This window comes from Acartia tonsa, chromosome 7 (genome assembly GCF_053477335.1).
Source record: "Acartia tonsa isolate MP-2025a chromosome 7, ASM5347733v1, whole genome shotgun sequence".
NCBI classification, from domain to species: domain Eukaryota; kingdom Metazoa; phylum Arthropoda; class Copepoda; order Calanoida; family Acartiidae; genus Acartia; species Acartia tonsa.
The window spans coordinates 46,887,352-46,901,700 of NC_137266.1; the positions used below are offsets into that span (position 1 = coordinate 46,887,352).

The 14,349-nt window shown below is 33.6% G+C and overlaps 1 protein-coding gene across 1 annotated transcript; it reads right to left on the minus strand.

Annotated features, from left to right (window-relative positions):
- Positions 1-2,348: 2,348 nt before the first annotated feature.
- Positions 2,349-9,241, minus strand: LOC145323869 (uncharacterized). The gene is made up of 11 exons (XM_080166456.1): positions 9,170-9,241; positions 8,915-9,025; positions 8,221-8,323; positions 7,461-7,522; positions 6,908-6,988; positions 5,243-5,354; positions 4,837-4,946; positions 4,106-4,207; positions 3,232-3,296; positions 2,852-2,904; positions 2,349-2,480 (listed from the first exon to the last, which is right to left on the minus strand). The coding sequence occupies exons 1-11, from the start codon at positions 9,232-9,234 to the stop codon at positions 2,475-2,477; spliced, it is 870 nt and encodes a 289-aa protein (XP_080022582.1). The 5' UTR covers positions 9,235-9,241; the 3' UTR covers positions 2,349-2,474.
- Between the last annotated feature and the right edge of the window lie 5,108 nt (positions 9,242-14,349).

Here is a 14,349-nt window from a genome sequence, read left to right on the forward strand (position 1 = left end):
TTATATCATGAAAATATCAATTGTCTTATAGTTTTAACATGCATGCAAGAAATGTTCAAACAGACTTAACTTTTCTCATTTTATTTCTTAAAGAGGAGTGGAGGGGGGGGGGGGGTATGTTTAAGATATCCCTAAACAGCCTGAAAAATGCCAGGGGACAGTAATATATCTCTTTGAATATATTTCCCAAAAGATGCTAGGGGGTTGGGCCTCTAGTATTTTATATTTTCTAGTTGATTCGCCCATAGCCTTTAGGTGACGTTGGTGAGGTAAAACTACATTAAACAAGGATGACAACATCCAAAAAAGCGAAGCTCTGAAATTGAAGGACAAACGAACATCAACACTTGTAGAGTGTCAGAACTGAATAAGCAGATTATCATTGCATAAGTATAGACAAAATTGTAAGAAAATTTGTTGAAAAACTGCATAAATACATTATAATTTTTAAAGACATACTTACATATTTAGGACTTGATTATAGAGATGCTCGCTTATAAAATTGTACTTTGTTGTAATAGGAATCAAAATTCCAAAAATCAGATGAATCGGATAATTCTAACATACAAAAATTTTATGTCAAAAAAGTAAAAAATCAACACGTTTAAAATGGAATTGGACATACGGACATTTTGGTAATAACTATAGAGTTGCCACACTTTCTAAATAGTACCTAACTAGTACAGGAATCCCCATGCACAGTTTGAAATCGATAGGATAATTCTAACAAGCCTAAATTAACGAAAAGAGCTAACCGTAACGGACGGACGGACCGATCCTAATTATAGAAAAGCTGCGCTATTTTATATTTTCACTTTAAATTATAACTAGTTATATCCAAAATATTATATTGGTTTTCATTTTTCACATGGTTTAGTTTCAAAATACATGCACTTAATACGTAATTTTATATTAATTTACTGCAGTAAATCACTATCTACAATTTTGCACAGTATAATATTGGTACTTTTTACATTCCTTAAATTGGTTTTAATATATAAACTAAAAATATAATATTTAACTTCAAAATAAATAACTTTGTTTATGATTTGAACGTACTGACTGAAAGAATTTAAGAAACTTTGAAAGTAAATTTGAAGTTATACATTTCATAAATCATAATAGACTTCTAAAGTCTTTAAAAAGCATATAATTACAAAACAAGCTCAGTTGTGGTTGACTAACTAATATAATGTTACATTGTGGCAACAGGGTGACCATGGGGTCCGATGGTGTGCGCCTTACTGGTGTATATGTGTGTGCGTTCGTGTGTGTTTGTGCGTGGGGGCACAGTGCGGTGCAAGCAAAGATGAAAATTTTCCAAGTTTTTAATGTTGCCAGCTTAACTTGAAGAAGGTTGGCCAATTTATTTTGTTTATTAACCAGTTATTTAAAGGGATAAGACAATGGACTATAATTTTATGTACATTCCCAATAATAATACACAAAATTACTCTTTCTATACATTACAATTTGTTGTTGAAACGTTTAATTTAAGTCCCTAAAGTTGTTAAGCCAACGAATAAGAAAACTTTATAATAAAACTTTGTGGACTAAAATAGGTGAATAAATACTTTTAAAAAAACATTAGAGACTAGTAATATAATTTAAGTCCAATAATCTTCATACTTCATTCAGGCAACACTGTGCATCAAATCAAATGACGGATCTTACGCTTTTACTTCTGCGGTGTTGGTCTGTCTGTCTGTCTGTCCGTTGTCAATGTGTGCGTCTGTTTGTCTGTTCGCCGGTTCGTTGGTCTGTTAATAATTTAATGAGATGATAAGATTCTTTAACTTTAAGATAAATTAGTCTGTACATTTTTAAAAGCGAAGCTGTTCTGTTAGTTGAGTACGAATTTCATTTATCTGATTTTCTTAATACTGATTCCTATCACAACAAGGTACAATGTGAAGCATCTCTATAATCAAGTCCTAAAAATTTAAGTATATCCTTAAATAGTTACGTATTTAAGCAGTTTTGCAACAAATTTACTTGCAATTTTGTTTGGACTTATGCATTAATATTCTGCTTCTTTGGTTCTGACACTCTACAAGCGTTAATGTTGATTTGTCCTTCCATTACAGAGCTTTACTTTTATGGATGTTGTCATCTTTGTTTGGTCTGCATTTGCCGATCACGTACTGCATTAATCAGTAACCTCACGTTATACAACAGTCTCCCTTTTTCGTAGCATAGCTACTCTGAAACTAGAATTTGTAAGACCGTCTGTCTGATCGTTTGAATCCTTACAAATTGAGATTTTATAAGTAGCTATACAAGATAAAAGTTTTACATTATTTGTTCTTCAATTTGTTTATTGCTGTGCTATTTATGTCATAGTACCCCTATTAAATAACTAATAAATCAGATTTTTTCATATATTTATTTTTTTCAAAAATTTAAATTTATAAAACAAATATCATTTTGGTGATACAGTTATTGTGTAACTTCAATAGCAGTCTTGTAATTCTTCACTTCTGAAAAAGGATAAAAATTTTGAATTAAGTCTCAGCCTAATATTTATTTTATTTATGACTAGCGGCTACTCCCCAGAAACCTCTAGGGGCACGTAAAATGTTTTATTTTCAATCTATGTTAAGATCAGCTGGTAGCAAAGAAATATTTTTTCGCCGCTAGATGGGGTTAGTTTTTTTTGCAATTTCTCTTCAAAGGGTGGTTGTACCCTCCCCCAAAATAGCTATTAACCTTCCCAGGAACTATAAGAAGCTACACTGTAAACTAGAAACATATCGGTTCGGCGGTTATCGAGATCCTTCGGTACATAAAGACAGACAGAAAGACACACAGACAGAGATATGTTACTTAGGGATAAATTTAAAAAAAATACCTTAGATTGGCCAGCTTGCAGTAAAAATCCATCAATCATTGATTTCACAAATCCTAAAAGAAAGCAAAATACTTTGTTGTGTGTTACTTTAAAAGTTGAAATGCAGGGGCAGCAGCCGCATCTCAGCAGCGCACTAGCCCTAAATTTAAAATTTAAATTAAGTGACAAATATTTTTTCTCTCGAGAAGATGGCTTTTCTGTTAGTGAATTGGATTTCCAGCTGAATTTTAAAGTGTTTTAAAAGAAAATTTTCAGTGTTCACAAATCGAAAATATATTGCTGGTTCTCTTATATCCACAACAGACTTACGGACAGACAGACATACACACAGCTTGAATTATAGAGTAGCTTTACTACTAAAAAAATTCTAATTAGTTTACCCAGTGATAGAAGGTATCCAGCCCCTATTCCCATATATGTTGCTGGTTCTCTTATATTCATGTACCTGAAATTATAAATAGTTATTTATCGCATTGTATTATAGACAGTTTTCCGCGGATATAAAAATGAACATTTATTAGATTAAAACCAGTTTTGTTAACCCCGAGATGCTGAAGGCACAGGTTAACAAAACTGGTATTAATTTTATCAATGTTATTTTAGTATTTGTGGAAAATTGGCAATAATACAATGTTATACATGATTTTTCAGTATGGCCGAATACCGGTTCCAATCTAGGGGATATAAAACAGTTTCGAAACCAAACTGGATTTAGTTTAAAGTTTGAAAATCTATGTTTAATAACAGATTTTTGGTAGCACAGTTGCTCTAAATTCTGGTTATGTACGTATGTACTGCTGTCTTGAAGTGTTTTGTCAGATTTGGACGAGATTCCTAACCGCTCCATCTTGAGAGAAAACGCCAGAAACTGTAAATTGTTTATATTCACTATTTGATTGCCGATGCTTCGCCACAATATGGACAATATTGTTCTTGTTGATTTATCAACTAGGTGCTACGCCCCTAGAAGCCTTTAGTACCCCTTGAAGGGAGAGGGTGGGGGGAAGTTGACCAACTTTAAATTTAAAAAAAAGCAAATAATTTTGTTTGGAGAGTGTCACTTTTTCTAGCGGCGATTTATCTTAGATGGGGGATGTTTTTACCCTCCCTTAAAATAGTTATAAACCTTCCCAGGATATATGAGAAGCTATTCAAAAAAGAGAATCATATTGGTTTATTGGTTAGCGAGATACAGACTGACAAACAGACAGAGATCCTGTTACTTTATTTCAAGGATTGGATATTAATACTCACCAAGAAACAGCGCCAATCGCGGCAGGAATACCAAGGACAAATAGATACGAGATCTTCAGTAAGCTCTTCCGTCCATTCTCAATTTCAGAAGTGTCGTTCACACTAAAAACAAGCATACAAATGTTTAAAAAATATGAAAAAGGGTAAAAAGCAGTAAAGGAGGGGTCTCTTATAATATGGTTAAACATTTCCTATAGTTAGAGGAATCTACGCTATAAAAAACAGACATTTACCTTGGAATGGTGTTGGTACCTTCCCCCAGATAGTTTTAAACCTTCCCAGGACCTATGAGAAGCTACACTGTAAAAGAGAACCCTATAGGTTTATTGGTTAGCAAGTCCCTTCAGTACACACAGACAGACAGACACACAGAGATCCTGTTACTTTATTATAAGGCCTCTAGGGGGCTTTGATCAACATAATTTTTCGTATTTTAGTTTTTAAAGAAAAATTTTTTTTGGGGGGTGGAGGAATTTTTTTTTCATGGAGGGTGGTATTCGACTCCATTATTTTAATTCTAGTTTTAAAAAGAAAAATTTTTCTTGCTTTTTTTTAGGGGGGGTGTCCCACCCTACAAGAAAATAGTTATACACCTTCCCGGGACCTATTAGAAGCTACCCAGTTAAGGAGAACCTGATCTGTTCAGCGGTTAGCGAGATCCTTTGGTACAAACACACAGACAAACATCCTGTTACTTTAGTATAAGGATTGTCTATCTATGTCTTACTTACTTTGGAAAAGGCACATCTGGTACAGGAAGGTTCAAAAATTGACAAAGAGGTCCCCAACCTTGCTTCACCTCCCAAACTAACAAGTTTTCTGCTGGAATAACAGATTTTACCTAAAAAATCAATAGTATTATTCCTCCTGTACTATGAAGTAGTGAGTTTTTAAAGGGACTAGATTTCATACAAGATTTAAAAGGGGGCTAATCAAAAATGGCTATTGATTTAAAGCATCTTCGGCAGTGAACCTGCGTATTTTTTTGTTAATATACTGGGTTCATGCTTGATTTAGTTATCGACTAAAAAATTCAGCTTCACCATGTTTTTATGTAAAAAAGTTATATGAAATGATAAGCTTTTATCATGAACTATCATCAACTGTTTTGTTGAGTTGAAACTATTGTTTTTCTACCTCTTCAACATGTCTGTTAAAGTATTCAACAGCCTCTTTCTCTCCCTTGCCAACAGTTGAAAACAACCCCAAACCAGTTGGAGAGTTCTGTGGCGCCACATCAGACAATTGCCTGAAAATTATTAAAAGTTGCGTCTTTATTTTCCCAAATGTATAATATATTCAACTGTCTATCTATCTGCCTACCTAACAGTCACATATTTTTTCTGCTTATATATCGACTATCCTTATGTATATCTGTTTTATTATCTAACCGTCAATCTGTCTATCTTTTTATCTGTCCATCTGTTCATCTGTCCATCTGTTCATCTATCCATCTGTTTATCTGTCCATCTGTCCATCTGTCTAACTTTCTGTCTATCTATTTGTCTATCTATCTGTCCATATATCTGTCTGTCTATCTGTTTATCTATCTGTCTATCACTTCATCAATTTATATGAATATCTCTCAGACTCTCTTTCTATATATAGATGTAGGTTTATTATCTATCTCTCTATCTGTACATCTATCTGTCTTTATATCTGTTTAACTATCTGTCTTTCTGTATGTCTATCTAAATTAATACATCTCTGACTCTCTTTTTATCAATCTATAGTTGTCTGTCTATCATTTTTCACTCTGTCATTCTGTCCATATATATATTCATCCGTCTATCTATATGTCTGTCTGTCTGTGTCTATCTGTCTGTCTAGCTGTCTTACCCGACAAGGCTCACACTTGAGTATTTTCCAATAAACCTGAGAAACAAACTACAAGGCTAGCTATCTTCTGTCTGTCTATCTGTCTGTCTATCTGTATGTACGTCTCTCTATCTATCTGTCTGTCTATCTGTCTTACCCTACAAGGCTGACACATGAGTATTTTTTAATACACCTGAGGATAACGCTACACGGCCAGCTATCTTCTGTCTGTCTGTCTATCTATCTGTCTGTCTGTATGTCTATTTATCTGTCTATCTTTCGGTCCGTCTGTCTATCTATCTGTCTGTCAATCTGCCTTACCCAACAAGGCTGACACTTGAGTATTTTCTAATAAACCGAAGGAACCAACTACACTAGCTTCTGGTCCATGTCTGTCTGTCTGTCTATCTGTCTGTCTGTCTGTCTATCTGTCTGTCTGTCTGTCTGTCTGTCTATCTGTCTGTCTGTCTATCTGTCTGTCTGTCTATCTGTCTATCTGTCTATCTGTCTGTCTATCTGTCTGTCTATCTGTCTGTCTATCTATCTGTCTATCTGTCTGTCTATCTGTCTATTTGCCTGTTTATCTGTCTGTCTATCTGTCTGTCTATCCGTCTATCTATCTGTCTGTCTGTCTATCTGTCTGTCTATCTGTCTGTCTATCTGTCTGTCTATCTGTCTGTCTATCTGTCTGTCTATCTGTCTGTCTATCTGTCTGTCTATCTGTCTATCTGTCTATCTGTCTTTCTGTCTATCTATCTATCTATCTATCTGTCTGTCTATCTATCTATCTGTCTGTCTATCTATCTGTCTTACCCGACAAGGCTGAAACTTGAGTATATCCAATAAACCTGAGAAACAAACTGCAAGGCCAGCTATCTTATGTCTATCTGTCTATCTATCTGTCTGTCTGTTTGTCTGTCTGTCTGTTTATCTGTCTATCTTTCTGTTCGTCTGTCTATCTATCTGTCTGTCTTTCTGTCTTACCCGACAAGGCTGACACTTGAGTATTTTCCAATAAACCTGAGGAACCAACTACACGGCCAGCTAGCTGCTGTTCCATGGGCCCTAAAAAGTAAGTTTTGATTGATTGATTGATTGATTAATTGCAGGATATAATCTTCTATATCAGGGATATCAAAGCTTTTTATGTTGAGTTGGGTAAAATAAGGGGTTTCAAAACTTTGAAGGGGTAATTTAATATAATTAGAACTAAAATTAGTCATAGGTTATACAATCAAAAAAAGTTTTTCAATTTTGTTCTGGTTTTCATGTATAACCCTAGCATACTTTAGTAATATTTATATACTAGCGGCTACGCCCCTAGAAGCCTCTAAGGTCAATCGCAGGAAGGCGAGAGGAAGTAGACACAGGTCCTAAAAGTTTTATAATTACATTTTCTTATTTGTGTTCCTCACAACTTTGAGGACTGTTGCAGATCTACAGAATAGGTAATTTTGTGTATCATTGGGGATGTACATAGATTTATCGGCTATTGTCTTATCCCTTTGGATCCCTGGAAATTTACAACAATACTTACTTCCTAATTGAGTTATTTACACTCTGATGCCATTTCTTTGGGTCTCTTACGTTCAGAATAACCTTTAAAAAACATAATTCAATGAATTTAAATTGGCAAAGTTGACATACTAAAGGAAGCCTGCTAGAAATACACCGATCTAACTGCTAAAAGACCGCCACAAGTAGACCAAAAACCTCAAATTTGAAGCATTCAGCTTCATTAACAAAAAGTTTTTGAAATTTTAAAATTTAAAGGTTTTCCATTGCTCAAATTTGGTGTATTTGATCTGCCTGTGGCAGTCTTTCGGCAGTTAGAGCGGTGTATTTCTTGCAGGCTTCCTTTAAATGTTATTCATGTTTAGACAGGCAAAACTAATAAAGATATTCATGAGGCTTTAATCTAGTACATTACTGTTGTTTGGATTTCTAAGAAAATTTAAAAGAAAAGTTGTTTTCATAATGTATGCTTTTGGTGTTTTACCTCAAAAGGTCTAGTTGAGTACAGAACCCCACCCTCCATAATTTTTGAAATAAGTTGAAAAAGTGGGGGAAATGATGTAGTTTCTTTCTTTTTATGTTTGTTACTGTCAGATTAGGTTAGGTTTTTTTTATACCAAGAAACACTGAAGGGTTAGGTCTTCGCAGGGGTTTGTAATAGGAAATAATCCAGCCCTTCTCTTATTTTCAATTGATCAAAAAAGTATGGGGTTTGGTTTCTTTGCTTGACAAGAACTTTCAGGGAAAGCTTTTTATTAGTCCTTACAACACAATTGTCTCACCTTGGCATTTGGATATGCTTTGTAAATTTCCTTGTAGAAGAAAGAGACTGGATAATCCACCCCACCCCTATAATCAGCCAAGATAGTGCGCCAGTCAGCATCACTGAAAAAAAGGATAGTTGTGTTTAATGGGAGGTAAGCAAATTTATTCTGAAATTTATGGTTCATTTGCAATAAAAAAACTGGGTCATTCTAAAGATTGTAATAGAATCTTACAGCAGTGGAAGAAGGCATTAGCTAGAATCAAGTAGAACTCAATTTCAAAATGTTTTTTTACTCAGAGCCCCTGTTTGAAAGTCCTGAGCTTTTGTTGGAGCATTTCGCATGTATTTCTAGTGTTGAGTGTTTTACATAAAGGCGACAGGTTTTTTAATATAATGACATTGTGTTCACTCAAAATACAATCCACCATTGGCACTTCAGAAATCAACAATTATAAGACTTTCTAGGTCAATAAAGGCAGTTAACTATTCTGTTTACATTAGAGTAAAACAAAAATGGGGAAGAGGTTAAATAACATTATGTCAGTTGGGTCTTCAAATATTAGCCATTAGTGTCGGAAATATTAACACATCCAAGTAGCTAAAAAGGGTAGAAAGCAATTTCCTAGTAGAAGAAAAAGATCTTCAACACTGGATCCAGGTTGTTATCTTGGTTACACATCTATTCTTATGTATTTATTATGTTTTCTCACCTTGCTTTACCAGCAATTGCTTTTCTCCAGAGGGGATGATGGTCTGGTCTTTCGTGCATTACAGTAGCCATGTGGTAGATATCACCCTTCAGCAAAATTTTAAGTGCGGCCCTAAAAAATAAAAAGTTATTTCCATTTTATGTAATTAATTGCATTGTGTTCATATCTTTTAATCTTCTATCTCTGACTCTGATTATATTTTTCATCTTGGTAAAACTAATAAGTGCAAAAAGAAACATCTTTTTTTCTATCTACCTGGTGGACAATGTTCCAGTCCTAGGGAGGCCAGCTCCAAGAACTACAAATCCTTCTTCCTCCATTTCAAAAAAATCTACAAAAATATAAATTTATCACATTATAATTACAAATTAAGTTATATCCAAGGATCTTGAGGGATAAGACAATGGACAATAAATTAAAGTAAAATACCATTGAAATGATAGAAAATGTACTTTTATGTAGATCAAATTATTGGTTGAAAAGTTTTGACACTCAAAGATTTAACCAACCAATATGGAATAAAAACGATGTACTGAATTTTAGTTTCCGAAAGTGTACCTAGCTTCCGCGTCCTATCTCAATATTTGCTACTAGCTAAAAAAGCTTCAAACTTCCAAAAAAAATTATAATTTTGAATGTATAATGTATAAATCGTTTATACATTATATCGCTTTTCTCTTTGACCGAAGTAGCTGAAAATAGCGTTTGCAATAATTGGGTTAACTATGGAAATTAGGAAAGAAATAGGCAATCCATTTTCAGCACACCATAAAAACAATACCCAAAAAAGATTTAAGCCAACAAATGATAGGGCTCATTTTAAAACCCAGAATTTAAATTTTAGTTTTAGAAAGAAAAAGTAAAATAAATAGAGGGGGGATTCTAGGGTTTATTTCTCTTAGGGAAGTGGTACCCTCCCCCTAAATAGCTACAAATCTTTTATATAGGGAATATATTTGTCAATATATTAAACTTGAAAAAATATAATATTTCAATATGTAATGTCAACCCAATGCATTTGCCTGTGTAAATATTAAAAGATAACAAATAACAAAAAATTCATTTAATACAATAACTATTGCTAAGGAAGTTTATAACTAAACTAAACATTAATTCTAAGAATGAAACTAGTTTTATATTACTATAGAATCATACTTATATGGACACAAACACACCCTCACACACACTAACACACAAACACATACACAAACACACTCTTACACACACAATTACACACACGTACTCTTACATACATACACACACACTCACACTAACACACACATACCCTTTTCACATAAAGCAGGGAAAGTAAATATTTTTTTTAACATTATAAGTAATTTATTATTTCTCCTTCGTAGCGCATCTACTTTTCAACCATAGGAAATCCGTAAGTCTAACATTCAATCACTAAAAAATGGTCATCTAGAGGAAGGGAGGGGATTGGTAAACGGGGTGGTATAGTGAAATTGTTGTTATTTTAGCCTGCTGCAAGTTTCACTTTATTAGAGAACACGAAAATCTGGTGTATGATCCAAGTAATAATATATCCATTACCTGTGCTTTTCAACGATTTATTTTCTTTACTTATCCCTGCCTTTGATTTAGATTCATTGAAATTGAAGATATGTTTCTATAAGTGTACACTTTATAAACTTTTAAGATGAACAATTTCAGGCACTTTTTTGTTGTTATGAAATTAAAATGTCGATTTCAAACTTTGATGATGATTCCTATACCAATTGCGCACGATTTAGGAAGTGTAACAACTCCATAATTATTACCAGAAAGTCCGTACGTCCAATTAAAACAAGCTGGGTTTTAATTTCTTTTACAAAAAAATGTTTGTATGTATATTTTAATTAACCTATTCATCTGATTTTTGAAATACTGATTACTATTACCATATCTGTAATCAAGATCTAAAAATGTTAGGAATACTTTGTTTGTTCAGTTCTGACACTCGTGTTAATGTTCGTTTGTCCTTCCCTTTCAAAGCTTCACCTTTATGAATGTTGTCATCTTAACCTGCATTGAAACTGTATTCCTAGAATATGTACAATATATTAGATCTGATTATTGTTCATCAAAAATGTAATGTTTTCTCATTGTGATCACTTCAAGTTACTATGTTCTATGTACTTTGAAGCTTTTCTACAATTGAGTTCATCTACCAACCGTCTGTATGTAGGTGTAACACTTGTTAGACAAAGATATAAAGGGATAAGACAATGGCCGATAAATCGGTAGATCCCCAAAAAAATACCCCTTAAATAGTGGTTGAATTGAAACGTTTGGACACTCGACTTGATGAACAAACTAATCAAATCCCCAAAGTTGATGTGCCAAGTAATAGGAAAACGCTGTTATAAAGAGGACCAGTGTAACAATTAGTCCAATGTCCCCTCCCTCCATGCATGTTAGAAGTGTCTTATCCCAGCTCATACCAATAACGAAATTAATTCTGAAGAAAATCACGAAACCTATAAGTGTTTTTCAGCTGTCGTTGGGGGGCAACACATCGTAAAATTGACGACCTCTCCATTTGCCCCCCAAATATTATTTTAGATTTATTTTGCTTGTTGGTTATACCTTATTCCTGGTCTTATCCTATTGAATCATTTTGAAAGTTTGAAAAATCAAATCAAAATGAAGAATTACCCTGTTGATTTGAAATGCACAGTGTAGACACTATATAATAATGAATACTTTAGTTTAAACTTGAGAAATTAAAGGGCCACGCCACACAAGATAATATTGTACTTGTTTAACTTTGGCCTGGCGAAAAGTTATCATTTTTTACTATGATGATGAAAAAATATAAATTAAATAACTAAATAATGTGATAAATCTTTAAATACAATATCAGAAAAGAAGGCCTGTTTGTAATATCAAAACTACATTATACTTTACTATCAACTACCCCCCTAGAGGCCCTTAGAGGTGGAGGGGAAGGGGGGAGACAGCCCTTAGCTTTCAATTTTGGTTAAAATTTATTTTTTAATTTTTCTTAACATATATTACAAATATACAAGGTCTAATTTAAAAGACTATGAAACCGTCACTAGGCATTTGATTATGGCTGTAGCTAAAAGATTCAGTAGCTAAATTTGGCTTACGGTCGGGGTGGCTGAAGCTGAGGGTGGCTACGGTTTAGAAAGACTGAGCCCTGACTTTGTACACGTATTTTTGTAATTATCAATTTTCCCGCGTTATCAGTTTTTCCAGAATACTTTTCTTTTCTAACCATAATGGTAAATGGTTAATGTTTATGGGAAAACATGTAAAGATGTTTTGGATTATGTGGGATGTTTCTACAATAAAACAAAATATTCTGACTCACTTTAATTACCCCTTGATCCTCTAATAGGTTTTTGTCTTCAGCTGCAGATATTGCAATAACTACTAAACCTTTTAATTTATTTATAGGGAAGTTTCACGTAGGTCATGGGATGATTTCATTGTAGATTAAATCCTTGGGGTGGTTTAAGGCTATTTTTCTGTCCCCTATCTTGCATTTTGGATACAGAGCCCTTAGAAGCTAGGTTGCAGCCGCTAGTATGTATAGAAAATGACGGACCAAGTAAATTCTATAAATGCTGGAGGCTTGTTGGTTCAGGGAAGCTTCACTCTAAATTTCAGCTATCTTTAATACCAGCGGTGATAATCATACTAACCTTCAAAAACTGTTTGATGGACAAAAAGATATTTCGAAAGGAAGTTTTTTACATTCCATTTGAATAAATATATTAATTCAAGTTTATCAAGTAACAGGATTTGTGTCTGTCTGTCTATGCCGAAGAATATCACTAACCCCTTAAACGATATGGTTCTCCTCCACGCTGTAGCATAGGTCCTTGGAGAACTTTGAACTATTTAGGGGGAGAGTTCCACCATCATTTTATTTTTTACATTGCCTTTAAAACTAAAATTGAAAAAGGGGGGGGGGGGGGAGCTGGTTTCCCTCCTCCCACCTCAAGTGCCCCTAGAAGCGTAGCCTTGATCTAGTTATAAATATAAACAAATAATGACATCTCTTGAATTTAGTTAAAAAATCACGCAACCTTGAGACTAGATAAATATCATATTTCTACAGGGGGAGAGTTATGACATTTGACTGTAAACTATACTGATATCCAAAGTTTTATAATCTTACTTTTCCACAAAAAAATCTAGTCTACAAAAAGGGGAATGTTTATTTATCATAATTGGAGGAGTACATTGATTACTCTGTGTAATAATTTACTGTTTTTATCTCTTATAAAGATTTGTAACATTATTATTGATGGTTATTTTCAGGGATCTAAAGGGATAAGACAATGGCAGATAAATGGAGTTACATCCCCTATGATGATAAACAAAATAACACCTTCTGTTGAATAAAATTAGTGGTTGAAAAGTTAGAACACTCAACTTAATGAGTTAACCAATCAAAATTCACTAAAGTACCCAAAGTTGTTAAGCAAAGGTATAAGAAAAGGTTTTTATAAAATTTTGGGGACTAGTGTAATAAACAGCCCATTGTCCCCTCTCTCTCTGTTTTTTTTTATATGTTGAAATATTATGTGGTGTAGGGGGACAAATTATCAAGGAGTGAGGGGACATTGGGCTGTTTATTACACTAGTCCCCAAAATCTTATAATAACTTTTTCTTATTTCTTGGCTTAACAACCTTGGATATTTTTAAAAAAATTTTAATGGAAGGTTCATTTGGTTAAGTGTTCAAACATTTTAACCACTAATTGAATCTGCATGAGATATTTATGTGTATCATCGCTAGGTATGTATTGTACATGGATTTATCGCCCATTGTCTTATACCTTTAGATCCCTGCAAATTATCTTTTATATCCAAATTTTTCTTCACCCCTCTTTTAATACACATTAGGCCGATCTGTGCATTCTATAATATCCTTTTATATAAATAAAAAAGTTTTTCAATATATGTCTGTTAGGTTTTTCACATTTAAAAAGCTTCACACAAGTCTGTGGATTGTTTAAGGCTATTTTTTAAAAAAAATATTAAAGCCTTAGGATGCTTTTAGGTTATTATACAACCCTCCAACTCCAGTTGCTAGGGCTGCAGTCACTGTAACTATAGATAAATTAGTTTTTCTAGCCGTCTACTTTATTTAATAGCCAAGAAAATGATATTTCTCCTATAATATTTTGAATGGATAGAGAGAAAGATGGAAAAATTTACAGAGTAGATGTCAGATTAGGGAAAAAACGGCAATAATTTCAACCTACCTATCCATAAAAGCAGCCTAGAAACCCCTAAACCGTTGCGATCGTACGGACATTGGGCTTTTTATTGCACTTGTCCTCAAAGTTTTATAATAATGTTTTCTAATTCGTTGTCTCAACATCTTTGGGGACTTTTATAAAACTTTGATTGGTTGATTCATTAATTTGAGTGTCCAAACGTTTCAATAAGTT